The sequence below is a fragment of the Anomaloglossus baeobatrachus genome, chromosome 2, assembly GCF_048569485.1.
Source record: "Anomaloglossus baeobatrachus isolate aAnoBae1 chromosome 2, aAnoBae1.hap1, whole genome shotgun sequence".
NCBI lineage: Eukaryota > Metazoa > Chordata > Amphibia > Anura > Aromobatidae > Anomaloglossus > Anomaloglossus baeobatrachus.
In genome coordinates this window covers 217,792,756-217,820,236 of record NC_134354.1, presented here as the reverse complement: position 1 = coordinate 217,820,236, position 27,481 = coordinate 217,792,756, and the positions used below count along the sequence as shown (strand labels likewise).

At 43.9% G+C, this 27,481-nt stretch overlaps 1 protein-coding gene across 2 annotated transcripts in view; it reads left to right on the top strand.

Annotated features, from left to right (window-relative positions):
• TRIM33 (tripartite motif containing 33) overlaps nt 1-27,481 on the top strand; it is a 253,401-nt gene that overhangs the window by 160,599 nt on the left and 65,321 nt on the right. For both annotated transcript variants that reach the window (XM_075335611.1, XM_075335610.1), the window contains exons 9-11: nt 1,418-1,662; nt 5,887-6,063; nt 12,950-13,150. In XM_075335611.1, coding sequence (XP_075191726.1) covers nt 1,418-1,662; nt 5,887-6,063; nt 12,950-13,150 — 623 coding nt within the window. The remainder of the gene's footprint in view (nt 1-1,417; nt 1,663-5,886; nt 6,064-12,949; nt 13,151-27,481) is intronic.

The following is a 27,481-nucleotide window of genomic DNA, read 5'->3' as shown; positions in this document are numbered from 1 at the left end:
GCGGCAGTCCTGGAGTGTCCCGGCTCTTCCTGTTGCCGTGATGCGGTGGCAATCAGGGTAATAATGAGTTAATGGCAGCGCATCGCCGCCACTAAGTCCAGGCTTAATTATGCAGCATCTATGAGACAGCTTTCATGATTAACCTGTAAGTAAAGTGAATATAAACACACCACGAAAATGCCTTTATTTTAAATAAAACACAAAAACGCCCCCTCTTTCACCATTTTATTAACCCCTCCCCAAATACACAGCTCCGACGTAATCCACCGAGGTCCCACGTCGCTTGCATCCAGCCGCGACTGACACTATACAGAATGCAGCCTCGTAACGATCCTGCAGAGGTAACCACAGGTCACTTCCCACGGCCGGTAATGTGAACACACTACCGCTCGGGAGAAATGCAGCGTGTAGGTTGATCTGCCCTCTGTCTATCCCTCTGTCTAGCCCGCTGGCTTTCTAGCCCGCATCTCAGAAGGAAATAAAAATACCGCGGTAAAACCGCAGCAAACCGCGGTAAAACGCATGTGGTTTGCCGCATTTTTTTACCGTGGGTGCGGTAATCTTTCAGACCCTGCGGAATTTTCTTAAGACAATTCCATTTTCCAGTGCGCACAGGGCCTTAAGATTTTTCTTGGCCCAGTCTTGACGTTTTATCTGTTTCTTGTTCAAAGGTGGTCGTTTTTCAGCCTTCCTTACCGTGGCCATGTCCCAGAGTATGTGCTTTTTGATACTCCAGTAATTTTGCAGCTCTGAAATATGACCAAACTGGTGGAAAATGGCATCTTGGCAGCTTCACGCTTGATTTTCCTCAATTCATGGGCAGTTATTTTGCGCCTTTTTTGCCCAACACGCTTCTTGCGACCCTGTTGGCTATTTGCCATGAAAGGCTTGATTGTTCGGTGATCACGCTTCAAAAGTTTGGCAATTTCAAGACTGCTGCATCCCTCTGCAAGACATCTCACAATTTTGGACTTTTCAGAACCCGTCAAATCTCTCTTCTGACCCATGTTGCCTAAAAGAAAGGAAGTTGCCTAATAATTAAGCACACCTTATATAGGGTGTTGATGCCATTACACCACACACCTCCTCATTACAGAGATGTACATCACCTGATTTACTTAATTGGTAGTTGGCTCTCAAGCCTATGCAGCTTGGAGTAGGACAACATGTATAAAAAGTATCATGTGATCAAAATACTCATTTGCCTAATAATTCTGCACACAGTGTAGTCTGTTAAAATAGCGGACAACCCCTGATTGTGCTGTGGCCTACTAATGTGTTTACGATTATGAAAGATTGGAAACTGTGGTCTCCAACTTTTTTTCAATTATAGATATACAATATGTGGTTCAAAATGTCATTGTCGTAAGGTTTATGGTATCTATTCCCTGTTGACTTATAATTTTCTTTTGTCCAGGTAATCTTATTGTTGAAAATAAGCCGACTTCAGGATACGCTCCTAATGTTGTTGTGGGGCAAGGTCCCCAAGGAGCAAATCATGTAAATAAACCCCCTGCACAAATTAACCTAGCACAACTCCGACTACAGCATATGCAGCAGCAGGTGTATGCTCAAAAACACCAGCAGCTCCAGCAAATGAGGATGGTTCAGCCACCCGGTCCGCATCAAAGGCCGTCTGGCCCACAAGTCATGCATCAACAGGCAAGTATAGTGGACGACAATGGTTTCTTCCAACGCTACTGTAGATTATCCTTTTTAACACTAGAAGTCCCAGAGAGGGGTCATTTAACATTTCTACCATTGGAACCCTATGGAGCTCGAAATTCCTGGGACTTCTATTGTGAAAGACAATAATTTGCTTGGTGAGATTTTTCCAGCTGAATTCAGGAGCAATCCAGTACTAATGTCGTGAGTGTGCGCTTTACGACATATGGCATACCATTTCTATGGGATGGTTATTATATATTCACTTATATAACTGTTAATTGCACAGTGCTTTACAATCTTTGGCAACTTAAGTCATCTTAAGTCACTTTCTGGACAGTTGCCCTGATGGAAATCCAAAAATATATTCCCATAGGCCAAATACAGAAAATAAAACAATTCAAATTCCAACTTATTAATTTTATGAAAAAAAGTCAATTAACCCCTTAAACCCCCAGGCATTTTGCATTTTCCGGGGGGGTGGGGGGTGTTCCCTCTTTCTTCCGAGAGCCGTAACTTTATTTTTCCATCACTCTTGCCATATAAGGGCTTGTTTGTTGCGGGACAAGTTAATAATAATAATTTTTGTAGTTTTAAATGAAACCTTAAGTTTTACCATATAGTGTACTGGAAAACAGCAAAAAAAAGTTCCAAGTGCGGAAAAATTGCAAAAAAAAGTGTGATTGCCAATAGTTTTTGGGATATTTTATTCATCGTGTTCACTATATGGTAAAGCTGATGTGCCGTTGTGATGCCTGAGGTCGGTGGTGCGAGTTTGTAGACACCAAACATGAATAGGTTTACTTGTATCTAAGGGGTTAAAAAAAAAATCACAAGCTTGTTCAAAAAAAGTGGCGCACATTTTGCGCAATTTTCCAAAACTTGTAGCGTTCTCATTTTTCTTGATCAAGGGCTCAGTGACTGCTTATTGTTTGCGTCTCGAGCTGACGTTTTTACCTGTACCATTTTTGCGCATATGCTACATTTTGATCGCCTGTTATTGCATTTTGCGCAAAATTTGCGGTGACCAAAAAAACTTAACTTTCGCGTTTGGAATTTTTTTTGCTGCTACGCCATTTGCCAATCAGATTAATTTTATATTTTGATCGGGCGTTTCTGAACGCGGCGATACCAAATAAGTGTATACTTTTTTTATTTTTTTAACTTTTTTTTTTTTTTTTTCCTTTTTTTTTATTTTATTTTACTAGTTCCCCCTAGGGAGCCATAGCTATCAGCAATCTAATCGCTCTGCCATATCTCCAGATCACAGCTACAGTGCTGAGATCTGTGCTTTACTTTCAATGCCAGCAGTATTCCGGCATTGAGAGTAAATGACTCATGTTAGCTACAGGCGTCATCACATGATCCTGTGCTACCATGGCAACCACTGGAAGTCACGTGATCATGTCACGTGAGGTCCGATGGAGCGAGGTAAGTTAGCATAATGGCGGCGCACATGTACATCTCGTTGCCAGATTTTGGCAGCGAGATGTAAGGGGTTAATAGTCACGGGTGGAAGTGATTACACCCGCGACTAGCAGGCACACATGTCAGCTGTTGAAAACAGCTGATATGTGCGTGGATCGCCGCGGCCTGCCCACGGGAGAGGGCGGTGATTAATCACACACGATCCATGAAGAACGTGCAACCCAGTACGTCATGGGTTGTTAAAGGGTTAAAAATACATATACTAAGAAGAGAGGAGGTTAAAAATACAATACCCGTACCCACAGACCATTAAAATACACAAAGATGTAGGAGAAATAATTTATAATATATATGATGTAACTCATAAAACATTGGCTAATGTGCTGAAAACTATTTGGAGTAATATCCACAATTTAAAAAAAAAAAAAAAAAACCTCATACTGATAATGTCATAACAAAATTATTTATATACAAATTGCAGGGATAAAAATTCAAAAAGGTAATGCAAACATGGACTGACAGCAAAACCACTGGCACCTGATTAGTGTGAAATAAAAAATAAAGCCAGGTCAGCAATATTGACATACAGACCAGATTGCTTGATTTGTGTAATTGTTCCTCCACCTCCCAATCTGATGGTAGCTTTGCTTCTGCCTCATTATAGAGTATGTCCCTGGTACGATTGAGCAACCTGCTTAGAATGCTCTATTTGCTCAATATTTGTCCCACTTGACTGCTGCCTGACAATGGAAGTTGGCACCCGATCAAATAGTGTCCATGCTCTACATCTACTGAATCCAGTGTTATTTGTCACATTCCCCTATTTAGTGCAGGAACTCCTGGACCGACCATTTCCCAAATAATACCACTTTCTTATGAAGTGTTACAACCCCTTGTACTAAGCTACACTTTTCTGTGAAAAAGGTCAAAAGTAGTTGTAGAGATAAGGAGTGCTACAATTAAAAGTAACTGGGATACAAATGCATTGGGCTTATGTTAACTGATATCTGTTGAATTTTATAGAATTCAATAAAAACTACAATTATAAAAAAAAGAAAAAAGTAACTGGGAATTTTGTTTGCACTTAAAGGGAATCTGTCAGCAGATTTTCACCCCTGAACTATTTGTTAATATAGTCTCTTAAGACACGTCCAGCAATACCATTACATGGTCAGTCTGTTCTTATGTTACCGAGAAATCAGCATTTGAATTGGTAAGACAATGAGGCTGAAGATCTGCGGCCTCTGCTCTGTATTCCCCGCCCAGTGATGCCGCCTCCTTCACTGGTGGTTCATTTGCGTGTGGTGAAACCGCATAGAAGCTGTCATTCAAGTAAGAGGAATCTTCAGATCCACAGTTCTTCAGACAGTTCGGTCATTTGCATATTAATTGAAACACTGATTTATCAACAAAGGAGGAGTGCTGTGGCCCTGTAATAATGGTTTTGTTGGACTTGACTTTGAAAGCCCTACATGGGTATACAAATAGTTTAGGCGGAGGGGGGGGGGCTGACAGATTTTCCTTTAATCTCTTCGCAGTCTTGGACGTACTGGTACATCCAAAGTCATGCCCTTAGCTTTGATGCGGGCTCCCGTGCCGAGCCCGCTTCTTTCCCTGCACATGTCAGCTAATCTGATAAGCGGACATGTGCCTCTTTAACCAGTTAAATCTCGCTTTCAATCTCTTGACATGAGCCAGCGGGGGAGCACCTCATTCCCCACCCCCATTAGCCATTAGCAGCCCCGTGAAGTGATTGCGGAGCACTGATGGGATGCCATGACTCCCGGGGGCAGCTGATAAACCCGGTCACTGTCCTGATGAACTTCATGTAAATGCTGGCTCTGAGCCGGCATTTATAGATCGTGATTTCTGCTATACAGAGCAATGCTGATGCACTGTACAGCACAAGCGATCGGATGATCACAGCTCAAAGTTTCCTAAGGTGACTAGTAAATACAATACGTTTTTGCTGCCTTCCGAAATGGCTAATCTATCAAAATATAAAATATATTAACCTGATCTGTAAACAGCATAACAATATGAAAAAAACAAGACCTAAGTTTTTTTGGCTGCCGCAATATTACAATAAAATGCAATAAGACGCGATAAAAACATTGTATGTACCCAAAAATGGTATTCGTAAAAACGTTAGCTCAGGGCACAAAAATGAGCCATCACATATCCCCAGATACCGAAATATGAAAACATCACGGGTCTAGGAAAGAGGTGCCAAAAGCATCGGATATTGCCCCCCCTCAACACTTAAAACATAAAACTTTACATGTTTAGTATCTACGTATGTGTACTGACCTGGAGAATAATATTGCCATGTCAGTTTTACCGTATAGTGAACATTTTAAATTAAAAAAAATCGTTGAATTGCACTTTTTTGCAGATTTCTCACACTTGGAATTTTTGTTTCCCATTTTCCAGTAGACTATATGGTAATATGAATGGTGTCATTCAAAAGTACAACTCGTCCCGCAAATAACAATCCCTCATATGTCTATGTTGACGAAAAAAAAAAAAGTTCTCTTGGAAGAAGGGGAGCTAAAAAATGGAAAATCGCCAGGTGGTGAGGGGGTTAAATATGGCCACATTGTGGTGACTACTATGGTACACAATGACTACTTCATGCAAATGCAACAGCGACCAAACCTTATAAAATAATAAATGTAAAGGTTAAAGAAAATAAAACAAAATAAATTCTGTTATGAATGAACTGTTGGTTGTGGGGTTTGTAAATTGTAGACGTTTGACTAAAAATGCTAACCCAACAATGAACCTTTTCAGCCTCCAAGGTTAATCAGCATGCAAAACATGCAGCGAAATAACATGAACTGCATACCGTTCCAAGCGCATCAGATGAGAATGGCACAAAACGCTGCACAGAATGTCAATCGCATGCCAGGTATACCTCGGCACAATGGCCCTCAGTACTCAATGATGCAGCCCCATCTCCAAAGACAGGTACGTTTTCAGAGGTTTTTTATATTAAAATGGTTCCATCATGATGGGTTTCCATGATTTTTTTTTTTATCATCTAGCAAAAGGGCTGGGATTCACAAAATAAAATTCAGCAGTGCAGCCACATTTCCTTCAATGGGAATCCACTGCAAGGATAGGAGTGCGCTGATTCTGGGAAAATAAGAATCTTTTTTTCTAATTCTACACAGCTCCTTTGGAATAAAATAGTTTATTTTTCCCAAGGTGAGCACCATATGAGCAACCTATATTCCAGATTCCCTCTGTGGATTTGCCAAATGCATTGATATGTCTATGTAGTTGCCAATACTTATGGCTATATAAAATAGATGAGACTTTTTTTTTTTTTTTTTTAATTTAGGCTATGTGCGCACGTTGCGTACTAGCCCTGCAGAAATTTCTGCAGCGATCTGAAGAGCACACGTGCGCTTCAAATCGCTGCAGAAAATGTCCGTAGAGAAAAAAAAAAAGCCGATTCCATGCGCTCTGCATGCTGCTCCTGCCATAGACAGAGCAGGAGCTGCCGGCAAAGCGCACGGAAGAAGTGACATGTCACTTCTTAGAACGCGCGCTTCGGGCAGCAGCCGAAGCGCTGCGCTCTAAGACGCCACGTGCGCACGGCTCCTGCTACTTTATTTAGCTTTTTTTTACTCTCTAGACTAATTTTTGGCTGCAAGATCACCTCATTATTATGAAAAGTGCAATAGAAATAGAAATGAATGGCTTTAGTGCACTGCTGGAGGCCTAAGTAAAGCAAGATGACCTTAGTTTTACAGTTGAAACCAGGAGGTTGCATGCACCATCTAAAAAGACACATGAAATCAGTATAAGGCTATGTGCGCACTTACCGGATTTTGCCGCGGATTTTCCGCGGATTTGCTGCATGTTTCGCTGCAGAAAATGTTCATAACATCTCTGCAGTGAATCACCAGCAAATCCTATGGAGAAAAAAATCCTGTGCGCACTAGGCAGAATTTGACAGCTGCATGTTTTGCTGCGGAAATCCCGCAGCAAAAACAAGTGCATGTCACTTCTTTTCCGCAGGTAGCTGCGGGTTTTCCCTAATCTAATGTAAAAATCACGCAGGGAACAGCTTGCGGAAAAAACGCACCAAATCCGCACCAATTCCGCACCAAATCCGCAACAAAACGCGACAATCCGCATGCGGATTTGGGTGCGGATTTGATGCGGATTTTTTCCGCAGGTGATAAGATCTTTGAGAGCCTGCGGAATTTACGCAAGGAAATTTCATTTCCCAGTGCGCACATAGCCTAAACCTTTCCTGTGTTAGGTCCATTAGAATTAACATTATTTGTATTTACCAAATGCCAGAATAATAAGAGAGTATGCAGAAAGTAATAAAAATGCCTTAAAACAACAATATGGGATAGTCTATATGATGTCATATCTTTGGAAGCTTTTGATAGCTTTATTGGCAACATATGAGTTAGAGACACACCTGTGGATGTAGTTTAATGCATACCTAACACACTGCTTCCTTGTGTAGTATCATGGTAAAGTCAAAAGAAATCTGTCAAGATCTCAGAAATAGAATTGTGGACTTGCACAAGTCTGGTTCATCCTTGGGTGCAATTTCCAGATACCTGAAGGTGCCTCGTTCATCTGTACAAACAATTATACGCAAGTACAAACAAGTTGGGAATTTCCAACCATCATACTGGTCAAGAAAGACACAGCTTCTGTGTACCAGAGATGTTCGTGCATTGGTCAGACATGTGCATATCAACCCAAGAATAAAAGAAAGACCTTGTGCAGAAGCTGGTAAGATTGTGTTATGCACAGTGAAACGAGTACTGTATCAACATGGGCTGAAAAGCCACTCTGGCTTTTTTATGTTTCTTATGGAGTAATGGCTTCTTCCTGGCAGAGTAATGATTGCAAATGTACACAGGAACAGAGATCTTAATTTTTGGAGACCTGTCCTGTGGTCTGACAAACTATACTTGAACTGTTTTTAATAATGACCATCGTTACGTTTGGAGGTAAAAAGAAGCTTTGAAGCCTAAGAAAACCATCCCAACTGTGAAACATCATATTGTGGGGTGGTTTTGCTGCAGAATGGACTGGTGCTCTTCACAAAATAGATGGCATCATGAGGAAAGAAGATTGTGGCAATACTGAAGCCACTTCTCAAGACATCAGCCAGGAACTTAAAGCTTGGGTGGATATGGGTCTTCCAAATGGACAATGACCCGAAACATACTGAAAACTGGTTTCAAAGTGGCTTAAGGATAACAAAGTCAATGTTTTGGAGTGGCCATCAGAAAGCCCTAATCTCAATCCTATTGAAAATATATGGGCATAGCTGAAAAGGCAGGTGCGAGCAAGGCGACCTACAAACATGGCTCAGTTACACCAGTTCTGTCAGGAGGAATGGGCCTAATATCCTACCAACTATTGAGAAGCTTGTGGAAGCATATCCAAAACGTTTTACCCAAGTCACATACAGTTTAAGGGCAATAGTACCAAATACTAATGAAATGCATGTAAAGTTTTGACTTTGCAGAAAGTAATAAAAATGCCTTAAACATCCTCTCTTCGTTCTGATATTTGGCAAATATTAATAATTTTGGTTTCTAATTCACCTAAAATGGGAAAGGTTTATTCTGATTTGATGTCAGTGAGAAAAACATGCAGATGTCTTTTTAGATAGTGTATGTAAACTTCTTCTGGTTTCGACTGTATGTATGTTTCTAGGTATAGATATCTTCCTTACTTCTCATCTTTGTGGGAAGGTGGCAGTATTCGATTTGTCACTTGAGACCATATTACTTATGACCTTGAAGGGGGTTCTATCAAGATCAAATATTAAAAGTGCATGTGATAACTTAACGATCATTAGAGGTTTGACCACTGAGGTCCTGAGAAGGAGTCTTTGAAGAGCCACATCTCAGAATTGGGTTGAGGATGAGCATGTGCTCTTCATTCCAGCCATTCTCAATGGGAGTGGTAGAGACCAATTGAGCGCTGCCCGGGGTTTTTCAACATTTTGCACCACTGGTAGCGAGGGTAATTTTTGTAATCGTAATATTAACAAATAAAAAAAAAAAACAAAACATGTAGTCATGGCAAAAATATTTTAAGACTGGCTCAATATTATTTATTTATTTATTTTAATTTTTTTCTTCAGTGTTGAGCCTTATTTTTAAATTTTTTATACTTGCTGGCATGTTGGATATTAGTTTCTGGGACAAAACATGACTGATGACCTATTTTTGCCTGATCAGTGTGTTTTTGTTTGTCCACCCACTTTCCGAGGACTGACCATAGGATCTCAATGGGTATGGGGACTGTAAACTCCCCAAGTCTCATTGCCAGCCATTCAATATTTTGTTCTCTGAGCCACTGACTTAATACCTTTGCCCTGTGGAATGGTGCTCCAGAAAACGGGAAAAAATATTGTTCATCACCAAATTGCTCCGGATCGTTGGGAATAGTTTCTTTTGGAAGACGTTTAGATACCATTCTTTATTCATAGCAGTCGTCTTAGACAAAATTACTAGTGAGATACTTCTTTGGACAAACAGCAACAACACCCCTGAATGGTCTCAGGGATGCTTTACTGTTGGCTTGACACAACAAGACTCATGGTAAAATTCATCTGTTTTTCTCTGGCAACCGTTCTTCCTAACAGTCTGGTGCTTTATCAGAGAAAATAACTATCCCAGTCATTTGCAGTCCAATATTCTTCCTGCAGAATGCCAGTTTGTCTTTTAATGATTTTCTTGGAGAGGAATAGCTTTGCTGCTGCTCTTTTTTTTACAAACTACAAAAATTGCCGGCGCTTCCTAACTCCTAGTCTGAACTGGTGCATACTGAATATGACATACAATATCCAAAAATAGCAGTTGCCCTCAAGTAAAGGGAAGGAGAAAACAAAGAATGTAGATGGTGGATATTGGATGTGAATATGCATTACTGCTAAGAAAACATGAAATTTTATTTTTTTTTTATTTTTTTTTGTTTTACAGCAGGCCAGCCACCAGAAGCCTTTGCTTCTGAGTGTGTGCACATGCACTGATACCTACCTTCTGTCATTCCTGGTGTTGAACTGATCTTGTAGCTGATTCCTTTTAGGAGATTGTTTTGACACTTGTAATTTCTGTCACCCAGAAGCCTTATTCGCAACAGTTGAACCTCCTTTGAAGTGGTTGATTTAGGGGAAAATCTTACAAGCAGCAATGTCCTTGCCTGTAAAGCCCTATTTTTAGTTGTTTTTTTTTTGTTTTGTTTTTTTTTAAACTTGAGAACCTAAAGGTAACATTTCATAATGAGAAAAGTACACCCTTTTTATTACAGAAAACAAAGACGATGCCAAAGATGTAAATTGGAGTATCTAAACAAAAAGTATGTGATGCAGTGAAATGACAGAATAGAAGGACTCCTATTTGGCTTTTGGAATGCTTTTTTTTTCTGGATTAGTTTTCATTCACCACATCAGATTTCCATCCTGGAGACTGGGGAGTGGTGCGCTCTTCAAAACCAAACATGAAAGCATCCATTTCAGTCCTTCGACTTCTTGAGTAAATTGCACACATTATGCTGTATAGGCCTTTCAAACAGAAATAGGTCTCTGCAGTCTTCTAAAACAAGCAAGTATAAGCTTCCAGTTGATCAGTGCCTAATCGCAGTGTGAATCTTCTAGGTAGGGGCAGGATTGCAGTTAGTGGTTGTACACATTTCCTACTAGCTTCAGCTTTAGTAGGTAAATAAGTCTTGATTGTCACAATGCATTTAGTAGAAATAAAATGGTGTTCAGCTGGGACTCCAGCACTCTGATTATCGTATTTTACTTTTCCTAGTCCTGGACCTGTTCTTGCTGCATTGTAGACTGCAATCTTCTGTGTGTGCTAATCTATATATATAATTGCCTTATTCTGTCTGTCTGTCTTGCTCCAAAATTGTGTCCTTACGGTGACAAACAGCGGATTGGCCGCTCGCCTCGGCTCCGCCCCCCTGCACGGATTGGCCGCTCGCCCCGGCCCTCCGCACGCATCGCCAGACATAACCTTGCGCTGCTGGGATCGTGACAGAGCCGGTGAACGCTGGTAACCATTATACACATCGGGTAACTAAGGTCCCTTAGTTACCCGATGTGTATCATAGTTACCAGTATACACCGGCTCCTGGTACACATGTGCAGGGATCCGGCATTATACTCTTCTCCCCCCAGGACTACTCCTCTTATTATAGTCCTCCTATTATACTCCTCTCTGAGTATAATAGGAGAACTATTATAGCATGGGGGATGGAGCACATGGGGGTGCGCAGCATGGGGGATGTAGCACGATGGGGAGTGCGCAGCATGAAGGATGTAGCACGATGGGGAGTGCGCAGCATGGGTGATGGAGCACGATAGGGGGTGTGCAGCATGTGGGATGGAGCACGATGGGGAGTACGCAGCATGGGGGATGGAGCACGATGGGGAGTACGCAGCATGGGGGATGGAGCACGATGGGGAGTACGCAGCATGGAGGATGGAGCACGATGGGGAGTGCGCAGCATGGGGGATGGAGCACGATGGAGGGTGCGCAGCATGGGGGATTGAGCACGATGGGGGGTGCGCAGCATGGGGTATGGATCACGATGGGGGGTGCGCAGCATGGGGTATGGAGCACGATGGGGGGTGCGCAGCATGCAAGATGGAGCACGATGGGGGGTGCGCAGCATGAGGGATGGATCACGATTGGGGTGCGCAGCATGGGGGATGGAGCACGATGGGGGTGCGCAGCATGGGGGATGGAGCACGATGGGGAGTGCGCAGCATGGGGGATGGAGCACGATTGGGGTGCGCAGCATGGGGGATGGAGCACGATGGGGAGTGCGCAGCATGGGGGATGGAGCACAATGGGGAGTGCGCAGCATGGGGGATGGAGCACGATAGGGAGTGCGCAGCATGGGGGATGGAGCACGATGGGGAGTGCGCAGCATGGGGGATGGAGCACGATGGGGAGTGCGCAGCATGGGGGATGGAGCACGATGGGGGTGCGCAGCATGGGGGATGGAGCACGATGGGGAGTGCGCAGCATGGTGGATGGAGCACGATTGGGGTGCGCAGCATGGGGGATGGAGCACGATGGGGAGTGCGCAGCATGGGGGATGGAGCACGATGGGGAGTGCGCAGCATGGGGGATGGAGCACGATAGGGAGTGCGCAGCATGGGGGATGGAGCACGATGTGGGGTGCGCAGCATGGGGGATGCAGCACGATGGGGGGTGCGCAGCATGGGGTATGGAGCACGATGGGAGGTGCACAATTCCCCCCAAAACACACACACCGCCACACACGCACTGCACAACACACCACACACACACTGGGAACCACAAACACCGCCCTACACAGACATCCACACAACACCCAACACACAAACACCGCGGCACACACAAATATACGCACATGCCGCACAACACACACATTGCACAAAACATACCTCCCACCAAAACACACACACACACACACACCCCACACCCACACAAACCGTGCAACACACACACAGCGCTCCACAAACAACGCAACACACACAGCGCAACACACAAACACCGCTCTCACCCCCCGCCACACCCAGAACATGTACAGCGCCCTACACAAACACTTGGTAACTACACACAACAACATCTATATATATATATATAACAAAAATCATACATTAACTACACAATACGTAAATTCTAGAATACCCGATGCGTAGAATCGGGCCACCTTCTAGTCTAGAAGTAGAGTACCAGACTACACTAATGGTTTACCTGTTTCTATTAACACATCATAAGATAATCTTTGTATACTATGTATGATTGATGTTCTGCTGCCCAGTAAAGTGACTTTTATTACATGTCTGTCCTTTCTTCCACAGCACTCTAATCCTGGACATGCTGGTCCATTTCCAGTAGTCTCAATCCATAATAATGCAATCAATCCTACAAGTCCTACTACAGCAACCATGGCAAATGCAAACAGAGGCCCAACCAGCCCATCTGTTACATCAATAGAATTAATTCCATCTGTAACAAATCCTGAGAACCTTCCTTCTCTGCCTGACATCCCACCCATTCAGGTCAGTGTGCCAGGCTTAAACCATTCATGCTTTTTTTTGTAGCGTTAGTGTTTGTAATTGCTTTCTTTTTACAGGCCGTATTATGGGATCGTAATATGTCAATCTTTAGCAGTTGTATACAGTTTCTCAGAACCAGGTCGCAATAATGGCTGTTTAAGCATCATGCAGGCTGTTTATGCTTTTAGAAAAATCTCCTGCATTTTGCTATACACCGGAGCAGCCAGGCATAGGAATGACTTTCTTCTGCTGCCTAGCAGAGCGTGTCTGGATATCTTGTCTCCTGCCCGGCAGAGCATGTCTGGATATCTTGACTCCTGCCCAGCAGAGCGTGTTTGGATACATTGACTCCTGCCCAGCAGTGCGTGTCTGGATACATTGACTCCTGCCCAGCAGTGCGTGTCTGGATGCCTTGACTCCTGCCCAGCAGTGCGTGTCTGGATGCCTTGACTCCTGCCCAGCAGTGCGTGTCTGGATGCCTTGACTCCTGCCCAGCAGTGCGTGTCTGGATGCCTTGACTCCTGCCCAGCAGTGCGTGTCTGGATGCCTTGACTCCTGCCCAGCAGTGCGTGTCTGGATGCCTTGACTCCTGCCCAGCAGTGCGTGTCTGGATGCCTTGACTCCTGCCCAGCAGTGCGTGTCTGGATGCCTTGACTCCTGCCCAGCAGTGCGTGTCTGGATGCCTTGACTCCTGCCCAGCAGTGCGTGTCTGGATGCCTTGACTCCTGCCCAGCAGTGCGTGTCTGGATGCCTTGACTCCTGCCCAGCAGTGCGTGTCTGGATGCCTTGACTCCTGCCCAGCAGTGCGTGTCTGGATACCTTGACTCCTGCCCAGCAGTGCGTGTCTGGATACCTTGACTACTGCCCAGCAGTGCGTGTCTGGATACTTTTGACTCCTCCCCTTAGTCTTCTGCTTTCCATCTCACCAGATGTACAGATATAATGGATACACAGGTGGGAGAAGCCTAACCCTCCTAAGATAAATAACAGGCTCTTTCTCATACTTATTGATACATTGCAATAGCGAGTTAGGTGCCTGCATGCTGAAAACTCTCTGAAGAGTGCATGTGAGTCATTATAAAGCTGGAATAAGCCTACGTCTCTTCTGCCTCCATGCACCATGAATTTAGGCCTGGGGTGTTCATTAGTATGTTCCTGTAGCAGGACTGCCAGGACCTGTTCTTTTCTATTTGTTAACACAACAGCGTCTACTACACAGTGTTAAATCTCCTCTTCCTCCAGTGACATGTGGATGAGAAAGAGTACAATGTAAACCACAGTGTAATTTTTGAAAGTTCTGCACCGCAGGACTGTGTGGGTCACATACTACCTTCCTTCTGCTTATAAACGCAGCATTAAGGGGAAACGTGCCTTGTGGAAATTGCTAATACCCTGCAGATATGGGGTTAATAACATTAACTTGCCTGTCGCCTGCACATTACACCCCTCTTTTGGCAGGAAATAAACTCTAGTCCTACCAGCAGCATTTTGGTTTCAGTCATGGAGGCGGCGCTGTTGCGGATTCAGTCATTGCTCTGTGTATTGAGAGCGGTGGCTGTAGCGCCCCCCCCCCCCCCCTTCACGTACTGACAGACAGGCAATCTGCATAGAGGAAGCGGTCAGTCAGTACAGGGGGCGTGATTGCAGCTACCCCTCCGCATACACAGAGTAGTGACTGAACAAACACCACCACCATTACTAATCATCCTGGCAGCGTTCCTGTTTCAAAGTGCATTTCCTCCCAGCAACTGTGTATAATGTGCAGGTGTCGGCAGGTTCAGAATGCTATTAATCTGCAGATCGACGCCATATCTGCAGGCTAATGACCTTTTTTCACGAGTCAGGTGCCCTCTAATGTACAGTTGAAACCAGTAGTTTACATAGACACTCTAAAAAGACACATGCATGTTTTTCTCACTATCTGACATGAAATTCCTATTTTAGATCAATTGGCAAACAAATAATTTTTGTTCCTAAATGTCAGAATGAGAGACCATGTTTTAAGGTATTTTTATTACTTTCTGAAAAATCAAGTTTACATACACTGAGTACTATGCCTTTAAGCAATATGGGACAGTCCACATGATGTCATGTCTTTGGAAGCTTCTGATAGGTTTATTGGCAACATCTGAGTTTAAGACATACCTGTGGATATATTTTAATGCACACCTGAAACGCACTGCTTCTGTGTAGCGTCATGGGAAAGTCTAAAAGAAATCACGCAAGATCTCAGGTAGAGAATTGTCGACTTGCACAAGTTTTGTTCATGCTTGTGTGCAATCTCCAGATACCTGAAGGTGCCTCATTCATCTGTACAAACAATTATACGCATGTACAAGCAAGATGGTAATTTCCAACGATCATACCCCTGAGGAAAGAATGATTCTGTGTACCAGAGATGAATGTGCTTTGGTCAGATATGTGCATATCAATTCAAGAACAAAAGCAAAAGATCTTGTGAAGATGCTGGTGAAAGCTGGTAAGATTGTGTCATTAACCACAGTGAAACAAGTACTTTATCAATATGGGCTGAAAGGCCACTCTGCCAGGAAGAAGCCATTACTCCGAAAGAACAATAAAAAAGTCAGAGTAATGTTTGCAAATGCACACAGGAATTAATAGCTTAAATTTTTTTAGACATATCCTGTGGTCTGATGAAACTAAAATTGAACTGTTTAGCAATAATAGCCATTGTTACGTTAGGAGGAAAAAAGAAGCTTTAAAGCCTAAGAACAACCTCTCAACTGTGAAACACTGGGATGGTAGCATCATTTTATGGAGTGGTTTTGCTGTAGGAAGGACTGGTGCACTTCACAATAGATGGTATCATGAGGAAAGAAGATTGTGGCAATACTAAAGCAACATCTCAAGACAAGACATCAGCCAGGAACTTAAAGCTTGGGCAGAAATGGGTCTTTCAAATGGACAATGACGCGAAGCATAGTGCCAAACTGGTTACAAAGTTACTTAAGGATAACACAGTCAATGTTTTGGAGCGGCCATCACAAAGCCCTGATCTAAATCCTATTGAAAATTTATGAACAAAGTTGCAAGGGCAGGTGCAAGCAAAGCAACTTAGGCATGGCAGGAGGAATGGGTCCAAATTGTGTGAAGCTTGTATAAAGATATCCAAAATGTTTCACCCAAGTCATAGTTTACGGGCAATGGTACCAAATACTAATCCAATGTATGTAAACTTTTGACTTTGCAGAAAGTAATAAGAATGCCTTAAAACATTTTCTAATTATTCTGGCATTTTGCAAATCTAAATAATTTCTGTATTCCTAGTTGACCTAAAACATGAAAGGTTTATTCTGATTTCATGGTCAGATAGAGAGAAAAACATGCAAATGTGTCTTTAGATCAGGGGTCTCAAACTCTGCTGGGTGTATGGGCCGCACAGTGGAAAAAAAATAATTCGGGGGGGGGCCGCATTCTTTGCAGGACAAAGTGACATTTTTATTAGTACCATATATAATATATATATATATATATATATATATATATATATATATATATATATATATATATATATATATATATATATACATATATATTTACACACCTTGGGATCACTGATTTTGAACATTTTCACTTGTTCATTATAGCAAACGTGCACATTCTTTGTTTAAATATAAACTTTTTTTTTATACATTTTATCCCTTTCTTGTAACTAATAGTCTTAGAATTAGCACTATATAGAAATTTTGACCAACATCTTTTAGTAATGTTCCCCATATTGTTGTAACATGCCCATCCTTGTCCCCTTGTAGTATTGTGCCCCATCCCACAGTAATGTGCTCATCCTTGTCCCCATCCTAAAGCAATGTTCCCCATACTTGTCCCCATTTTGTAGTAATGCGTTCATCCTTGTCCCCATCCTATAGTAATGTCCCCAATCTATAGTAATGTGTCCATCCTTGTCCCCCATCTTATAGTAATGTTCCCCATCATTGTCCCTTTGTAGCAGTGTCCCCATCCTATAGTACTGTCCCCATTCTATAGTAATGTGCCCATCCTTTAGTAATGTGCCAACCTTGTCCCCACCCTATAGTAATGTCTCCAGCATTATCTCTATTATATAGTAATGTTTCCCATCCTTGTCCCCTTGCAGTAATGTCCCCATCCTATAGTAATGTCCCCATCCTATAGTAATGTCCCCATCCTATAGTAATGTCTCCAGCCTTGTCCCCATTCTATAGTAATGTGCCCATCCTAGTCCCTATCCTATAGTAATGTCCCCATACTATGGTAATAATGTCCCCATCCAAAAGTATATCATTGTAATGTCCCAATCCTATAGTAATGTCCCAATCCTATAGTAATGTCCCCAGCCTTGTCCCCATCTCATAGTAATGTGCGCACTTTGTCCCCATCCTGTAGTAATGGGTCAGCAGCTCCCCTCACCTTCCACAGATGCCGGAGTGAAGCTGAGGGGAGTGGTCTGCAGCCCCAGATCCACAGTGATTGGAGAGATTGGTCACAAGGCCGGTCTCTCCAATCAGAGCTGGGGGCGGGTGAAACACAGGTCACCCAGCTCCAGCCAATGATCAGGGCTACAGCTGCACTGATCTTGGCTGGATTTCAATGTTTCAGCGATTTTTCAATGGCTGAAACATTAGTGGCTGTGATTGGCTGACGAACGCCGCTCAGCCAATCACAGCCTCCGTAGGTCCGGGCAGGAGACACCACCCCTCCTGAGGTCCCCTCCTCCCCGAATCTAAGGTATTTGCAGTGATCACAGCCACCGGGGCTGCGATTTCGCCATGACGTACTGGTTACGTCATGGGTCCATAAGTACCAGGGAGCCATAACGTACCCAGTACGTCATAGGTCGCTAAGGGGTTAACGTCCAACACACGCACGCGCGCACACACACACACACACACACACACACACACACACACACACACACATCATTCTTCTCACCTGTCCCGCGCTCCCTCCACTGCCGCATCTCTGCTTCGTGCGGCCCCTGGTCACTATCGCGGCAGCTGCAGTGTCACTGTCAGTGATTTATGTGAGATGATTGTATTGCCGGCGCGAGACCACAGCGCCAGCAATACATTCATCTGACATATAGTGCAGACACTGGCTGCGGCCCCTGCACCTACCGCTATAGTGAACGGGGGCACGGGCCTGGGGGCCGCACGAAGTACCCTGAGGGGCCGCATGCGGGCCGCGTGTTTGAGTCCCCTACTTTAGATAATGAATGTAACCTTATGGATTCAACTGTATATATTTAAGGTGGATAGGATAAGGGAAAGAATAAGTATATTAATGCAATTATAGGTTTGTTCCCAAAATAGCAAGATATTTCACATTTATAGATTAGGGATCCCTGGGTAGCCCTGCCATCCTGTGAACAGATCTCTGCAGCATGCTCCACCTATGCTTCATTCATGGTCTGTGGGACTGCTGAAAACAAGAGTGCTGCGCTACTAGTTCTGCCAGTCGCCTAGATAATAAATGGAAAGATGGCTGAGCATGCTGCAGAGCTCCAGTCACTGGGGTTCTTCTGTAGTCATAATATGTATAGGTATCTTTCCCTTCAATTAGTCCACTATTAGATGTTTAGGGCCTGATTCAGATTAATTATATATAATATATATGTATTTATAGGCCAACTAGAAGCAGCTTGAGGCCACCACAACCATGGTGCGAATGGCACATGTTTGGTGATTATGGTGCATCCATGTATATTCTAAGAATTTGTCTGCATGCCTGTATTTAGCATGTGCTCTGTCTAGCACGTCTGTGTCTGGCAAAGATTGTGGCTATAATAACTAATAATATAAATGATTCTCAATAAAGTAGAATATCCTCAAAAAGTTAATTTATTTCAGTAATTCCATACAAAACGGGAAACACATTATATAGTCATTACACACAGAGTGATCTATTAAGGCTACTTTCACACATCCGGTTTTTGCTCTGCGGCACAATACGGCGCTCTGCAGAAAAACCGCAACCGTTTTTTTAGCCGCCGGTTCCGTTTTTTTTTTTTTTTGCATAGACTTACATTAGTGCCGTATTTTGCCGCATGGGCTTGCGGTCGGTCCGGATTTTGCCGCATGCGGCAAATTTAGCCGATGCCGCAGCCGGATGGAACGTTGCCTACAACGTTTTTTGCTCCGGCAAAAAACCCGCATCGCGCCGCATCCGGCCGCTGCGGCGCATTTTTCAATGCATGCCTATGGACGCCGGATGCGGCGCGATGCGGAAAAAACGCATCTGGCCGCCGCATGCGGTTTCTTCCACTGCGCATGCTCAGTAGCATGCCGCAACCGGAAAAAAACGGACGGGCCGCATGTAAAAACTTATGCAAAGGATGCGGTGTTTTTGCCGCATCCGTTGCATAGCTTGCACAGCCGGATTGAGCCGCACTGATGAGACCGGATGTGTGAAAGCAGCCTTAGTGTTTTTTTTCTGTTAATTTTGATAATTGCTAACAGCGAATGAAAACCCAGAAGTCATTATCTCAGAAAATTAGAATTACTGCAAAACACCTGCAAAGGCTTCCTAAGGGTACTTTCACACATCCGGATTTTTGCTCTGCGGCACAATACGGCGTTCTGCAGAAAAACCGCAACCGGCTTTTGTAACGCCGATTGCGTTTTTTTTTGCATTGACTTACATTAGTGCCGCATTGTGCCGTAGGGGCTTGCGTTCGGTCCGGTTTTTGCCGCATGCGGCAGATTTAGCCGATGCGGCGGCCGGATCGAACGTACCCTGCAACGTTTTTTGCTCCGGCAAAAAACACCGCATCGCGCCGCATCCGGCCGCTGCGGCGCATTTTTCAATGCATCCCTATGGAGGCCGGATGCGGCGCGATGCGGAAAAAACCGCATCCGGTCGCCGCATGCGGTATTTTCCACTGCGCATGCTCAGTAGCATGCCGCAACCGGAAAAAACCGGACCGGCCGCATGTAAAAACTTATGCAAAGGATGCGGTGTTTTCACCGCATCCGTTGCATAGTTTTCACAGCCGGATTGAGCCGCAGGGCTCAAACCGGATGTGTGAAAGTAGCCTAAGCTGTTTACGCGTTTTAAGCGTTTTTAAATGGTCCCTTAGTCTTGTTCAGTAGGCTACAAAATCATGGGGAAGACTGACATGACAGATGTCCTGAAGGCAGTCATTGACACACTCAACAGGGTAAGCCACAAAAGGTCATTGCTAAATAAGCTGGCTTTTCAGAGTGCTGTAAACAAGCGTATTAATGGAATGATGAGTGGAAGGAAAGTGTGGTAGAAAAAGGTGCACAAGCAACTGTGATCACAACTTGATAGGATTGTTAAGAAAAGGCCTTTCAAAAATTTGAGGAGATTCACAAGGAATGGACTGCTGCTGGAGTCAGTGCTTTAAGAGCCACCACTCATAGATGTATCCAGGGCATGGACTACAAGTGTCGAGTTCCTTGTGTCACGCCATTCATGACCAATTAATAACCCCAGAAGTGTCTTTCTTGGGTCAAGTAGAAAAACAACTAGACTGTTGCTTAGTGGTCCAAGATGTTGTCTTCAGATGAAAGTAAATTTTGCATTTCATTTGGAAATCACGGTCTCAGAGTCTGGAGGAAGAGTGGAGAGGCCACAATCCATGCTGCTTGATGTCTAGTGTGAAGTTACCACAATCAGTGATGGTTTGGGGAGCCATGTCACCTGCTGGTGTAGGTCCAATGTGTTTCATCAAGACCAAAGTTAGCGCAGCTGTCTACCAGGAAATGTTAGAGCACTTCATGCTTCCCTCTGCCGACAAGCTTTTTGGAGATGGACATTTTATTTTCCAGCAGAACTTAGCACCTGTCCACATTGCCAAAAGTACCAATACCTGGTTTAATAACCATAGTATCACTGTGCTTGATTGGCCAGCAAACTCGCCTGACTTAAACCTCATAGAGCATCCATGGGATATTGTCAAGAGGAAGATGAGACACCAGACCCAACAATGCAGACAAGCTGATGGCTGCTATCAAAGCAACCTGGGCTTCCATAATACCTAAGCAGTGCCACATGCTTATCACCTCCATGCCACGCCGCATTGATGCATAAATTAATGCAAAAGGAGCCTCGACCAAGTATTGAGTGCATTTACTGTACAGACTTTTCAGTAGGACAACATGTCCTGAGTTTATAATCATTTTTTTCAATTGGTCTTATATAATCTAATTCTGAGCTAATGACTTTTGGGGTTTCATTCGCTGTAAGCCATAATCATCAACATTAAGAGAAATAAATACTTGAAATAAATCACTGTTTGTAATGACTCTATATAATATATGCATTTCCTTTTTTGTAATGAATTACTTAAGTTAACTTCTTGATGATATTCTAATTTATTGAGATGCACTTGTATTTGAAGATCTAAGATTAAAAGAAATTTGCTTTTATAATTTTTGCCAAGGGTTAAGGGATTTTTCTACCTGTAGCCGCCGAATTGTAAGGTCAGGGGATCATGGCAGTCTGAACCCCCACTGATCAGAGCATGTTGGCATTTAATACTGATATGACTCCACATTTTGTAATGGGAAAACCCTACGAATAATAGGGAGATGTTTAATAGAGTACAGTAGACTGCTGCCTCCTACTCCATGCTGGCGCCCCATAGTTTGCACGCAGTAAGGAACATCAAACACTATATCAGTGGGGTAGACAGCGATCACCACGAGTATAGTATTGTTTTGCAATAACATCCACTTTGTCCTCCGGTTTTTATATTATAGCGATCACCATGAGTATAGACTCGCATTACTGTATTCTTGCCAATTTTTTACTGTACAATGTAAGATCTACTTACTGTAGGCTACGGTCACATTGCGCTTTTACTTGCGTTCAGTGGTCTACGTTTTGTTGTCCGCCTGCAGAAAACGTATATGGCCGAAAATGGTGCAAAACAGAACACTAACGGAGTGTGCTCCATTATAGTCAATGGTCCTGTCGGCGCATTCATCCGAAACACATATTGCAGGGTGGGGGAGGGGTGGTTTGGACGGATGCCCCGATGGGACCACTGAACGTAGGTAAAAGCGCAATGTGAAAGGGGCCTTAGAATTGTCACAATTCTCTAATTACTCATGATATAGCCAACATTCACATTAGATGGCTGGCTGTACAACAACAATCTGTCAGCTCTCCCAAACACTGGAGCGTTCCAGTGCTCTCAATGAGGGCCATCTCCAGACGTGCTGGCAATGGCTAATCGCCAACAGACCATATTATTAGGAGTCTAAAATTGGAAATGCCACATCGATATTTCCCCCTGCACCATCAATTTTCCGAGGCTCCCATACACATCAGCAAAGCCCACCGATATCTGTGAGGTTGACCAACATTAGTCTGTGTTAGGCGGGACTTAAACGTTATTTTTTAGACATTATATATGACATCATAACATTAAGGCTATGTGCCCACGGGAAAACGTACCCGCAGATTTGTCGCAGGTTTACCGCAGCTGCTGCCCAGAATCCGCAGCTATCCATTGTTCAAAGATTTGAGCATTTTTGTTGCGGTAAACCTGCGGGACAAGTACGGAAATACCTGCGGAGGTCCCGGCCTCTATCTCCATAGTGGAGGGTCGGGAATTCCGCAGATATTTCCGCATGAATAATTAACATGCAGTTACATGCGGCTGCGGGAAATCCGCACCATGTTCCGCAGTCGCACATACCACAGCAGTGATACAGCACTCCCTAAATCCTATAGGATAACATGGGGAGTGTTTCTACTTGCGCAAAGCTGCGGATATAGTTGGAAAATCCAGATAAATCCTCAGGTTTTCCACGACAAAATCCGCGGGTACATTGTCCCATGGGCATATAGCCTTATTGTTCCTTTAGTATTACAAATCTTAATATATTTACAAATTACGTACTCTTCTAACTAAAAAATACTACTGAAAATGTTGAGTAATATTTGGTGCATCCTCTGCTCAGAGCTACATGGTGCACAGGTTTAGTTTCTCAGTTTGATGTTCATCAGAAAAGTGGCTTTAATTTAGTACAATCTGCCTTTGTACTTGTGCCAGTATGAATGTCCCGTTCTGCAGTCGTCTATTAACCACCATTATGAGGTTGTCACTTTTATTGATTTTCCCAAAATATAGTGAATGTAAAAGAATTTTTTTATTGCACTTGGACCTTTTTTTCGATAATTTTGGCTTCTAAAATGCAGGCTTCCAAGGGTCACCTGCTAGCTTCCTTATGTGTTTTCACGATAGAGGGAATTTTATATGAACTACAAGGTTTGTCTCAGTGACCATTTGTCTAAAACACAGTCCTACATTAAAAAGATGCCCGAGTTATTTTAAAGCACTACTCCAGATTTTGTTTTTGTTTTCTGTTAAGGATTACATACATTTTATCACAAAAGTGAGTACACGTGTCACATTTCTGTAAATATTTTATCCTTTGATTGGACAACAATGAAGTTAAAACACTTTGTTTCCAGCAGTTAGACTGTTATACAAGCTGTACACTAACCACTATACATTGTATCAGTGTCATATCTTCAGTATTCTTCCATGAAAAGGTAATGTATATTATGAGTGGGGAGTGTACATATATAGATATTGTGTATTTTATTTATATATATATATATATATATATATATATATATATATATATATATATAATATATATATATATACATATACATGTATGTATGTATGATATATATTACATACTAAAAGGTGGCCCGATTCTAACGCATCGGGTATTCTAGAATTTACATATTGTGTAGTTAATGTATGATTTTTGATATATATAGATAGATATAGATGTTGTTGTGTGCAGTTGCCAAGTGTTTGTGTAGGGCGCTGTAAATGTGGGTGTTGTCGGGGGGGGGGTGAGAGCGGTGTTTGTGTGTTGCGTTGTTTGCGGAGCGCTGTGTGTCTGCAGCATTGTGTGTGTGTTGCGCGGTTTGTGTGGCTGTGGGGTGCGTTTGTGTGTTTTGGGGGGGGGCGGTATGTTTTGTGCAATGTGTGTGTGTGCGGTATTTGTGTATGCCGCTGTGTTTGTGTTGGGTGTGTGTGCGGCGTTGTCTGTGTGTGTCTGTGTAGGGCGGTGTTTCTGGTTCCCAGTGTGGGTGTGTTGTGCGTTGCGCGTGTGGCGGTGTGTGTGTGTTTTGGGGAGAGTTGTGCACCCCCATCGGGCTCCATCCCCTATGCTGCGCACCTCCCATCGTGCTCCTTCCCCCATGCTGCGCATCCCCATCGTTCTCCATCCCCCATGCTGCGTACCCCCCATCGTGCTCCATCCTCCATGCTGCACACCCCCCATTGTGCTCCATCCTCCATGCTGTGCACCCCCATCGTGCTCCATCCCCCATGCTGCGCACCCCCCATCGTGCTCCATCCCCCATGCTGCACACCCCCCATCGTGCTCCATCCCCTATGCTGCACACCCCCCATCGTGCTCCATCCCCCATTCTGCACACCCCCCATCGTGCTCCATCCCCCATGCTGCACACCCCCCATCGTGCTCCATCCCCCATGCTGCACACCCCCCATCGTGCTCCATCCCCCATTCTGCACACCCCCCATCGTGCTCCATCCCCCATGCTGCACACCCCCCCATCGTGCTCCATCCCCCATGCTGCACACCCCCCATCGTGCTCCATCCCCCATGCTGCACACCCCCCATCGTGCTCCATCCCCCATGCTGCACACCCCCCATCGTGCTCCATCCCCCATGCTGCACACCCCCCATCGTGCTCCATCCCCCATGCTGCACACCCCCCATCGTGCTCCATCCCCCATGCTGCGCACCCCCCATCGTGCTCCATCTCCTATGCTGCACACCCCCCATCGTGCTCCATCCCCCATGCTGCGCACCCCCCATCGTGCTCCATCCTCCATGCTGCACCCCCCCCCCCATTGTGCTCCATCCCCCATGCTATAATAGTCCTCCTATTATACTCAGAGAGGAGTATAATAGGAGGACTATAATAGGAGTAGTCGTCCTGGGGAAAGGAGTATAATGGGAGGAATAGTCCTGGGGGGAGAGGAGTATAATGGGAGGAATAGTCCTGGGGGGAGAGGAGTATAATGGGAGGAGTAGTTCTGGGGGGAGGTCTATAGGTGCCCAACGTGTGCCGGGGCGGGGCCGAGCGGGCTAACGTGTGCCGGGGGCAGGGCCGAGCGGGTCGCCGGGGGCGGGGCTGAGTGGGGCAACGTGTGATGGGGGCGGGGCCGAGCGTGCCAACGTGGGGGCGGGGCCAGGCCGAGCCCAGCGGCCAATCCGACAGTTGTCACTGTAACGACACGATTTTGGAGCAAGACAGACAGAATAAGGCAAATATATATATATATATATATATATATATATATATATATATATATATATATATATATATATATATATATATATATATAATTTTAATTTATTACATTAAAAAAAAAAATATCTCATGTACAGTAGTTACATGCTCACCAGTTGGTGTGTTCATCTGTTTTTGGTCCTGGTCCAGTCGCTCCGGCACCACATAACGAATTTTGTAAGGCGCCGGATGTGTGAAGTCTTTTTTCCAATACAAGTCCATGGGACTCAGAAAAAAGGCAACAAAGTCTCATTCTAAATTCCCATAGATTTTGCATTTAGAACATTTAAAAAAAGTGACCAACTCAGCAACTATTGTATGATTTGCAATGTCACAACTGCATTCACATAATGCCGGAGCAGAGCTGAGAACTCCTATCGGTGGCTAAATGCAATACACTCATACATGAACCCTAACAAAGGGATTTAAAAAACGCTTATGATGTTTAGAGAGAGAAAATTGTATAGTGACTCTGTGCTCATTGCACACTGTCAGGATTCAACAGTCTACGGTGTCTGATTTCCCTGTAGTCCCTGTGCGGGTTGGCGGTGTTGTGAATACTGGTATGCGATTTTGGTAAATTATACTTGCCGTAAATGGCTCTAAATGGTTGCAGGACATTTTAGATTTCTGATCTTGGTCAGACTCTCAGCTGCCATTCTTAATTTTATATTGACAGAAGCAAATGAGAATCTAGTTGTCCCGTGACCCGCCCCATTCCTAATACAGGGGCATTGGGACATTATGTGCTTTATACAGTCTGTAGTTATATTGATTGCAGACTTTTCTTCTCAGCCCAGAAAAGCCCTTTAAGGTATGTTATGAGCTGTGCCAGGTCCTCTTTATTCAGAGTAATTCTGTTGTGTAGTAGGTTTCCAGGTATTTTGGTCTACCGCCTTTCCCTTTCAGGGAATCCTATGGCATCGCCTAGGCGTGTATGAGAGGAAAGATATATCATCCGGTGATAGATTGTCCGCCGATATAATGGATACTGTTAGTTGTACAGGCTGCAGCATTTATTTCTTTCCTGTGGTTTTCTACAGCAATGGAAGTTGTGGCTTCTAGCAACAATATAATTACTAGAGATTCAGTGTGGTGGGTTTGAGCCCCCTAAAAATGCTCAGAGGAATGAAGCTATACATTTGTGTTTAAAATGACATGCTGTTCATATGTTCAGTGTTTTGATCGTCCTTTAACCTTTTTCAGGTTTCAAAAGACGCAAACGGCTTGGACGATGCCACAGACTAAATATGGAAGTCTATGGGGAACTCAAAAAGACAAACTGAAGACCTCGGGCTTCTTTTTGTAGTGTTTATAAATGCTGCAAAAATTAACCCGTCTTTTTCAAAAGCTGATTCTGCTTAAAAAATCTTGAAAATGTGTATACCACTTTTCTGTATCTTTAGGAGATATGAGGTTCAGGTCATCCTGTAGGAGCTCCAGGTTTATTTGCAGACCTGTACCAAAGTTAGGCTATGGGCATAAGTTGCTTTTTTCATGCCTTTTTTTATTTATTTATTTATTTATTTCTTTAGGCTCCCAATAACCTTGCGAATACCAGCCTCCAGCTGTCTGGCTTTATCTTGGCTGGTTATCAAATTTGGGGGGTGGGGGGGTGGTACGACTGCATGCCGTTTTGGTTTTTTTTTTTAATTATTTAAATTAAAAAATAAGCTGCTTTCTGTTCCTATTTTGAAACGCAGTCAAGATAAGCGCACGGCTGGGGGCTGCAGCCTGCCTGTAGCTGTGGCCTTTATCTGTGCTGGGTATCATAATATGGAGGGACCCTACACCAATTGTTTATTTTTACTGTACGCTATAGACCCGCAGACTGGGTCTGTGATTGGAAGCATCAGACAGGCTGCACACAGGCTTGGGGGTGCTTTCTGCCTGCATCCAATTACAGACGCCAGGCAGGGGATTCTGTGAATATGCATAAGCTTAATGAGCAGCCTCAGAAGGAGGAGTGACAGTGGCAGCAGTGTACAGCTGCGTCAGTGATTTGGTAAGTATAGTGCG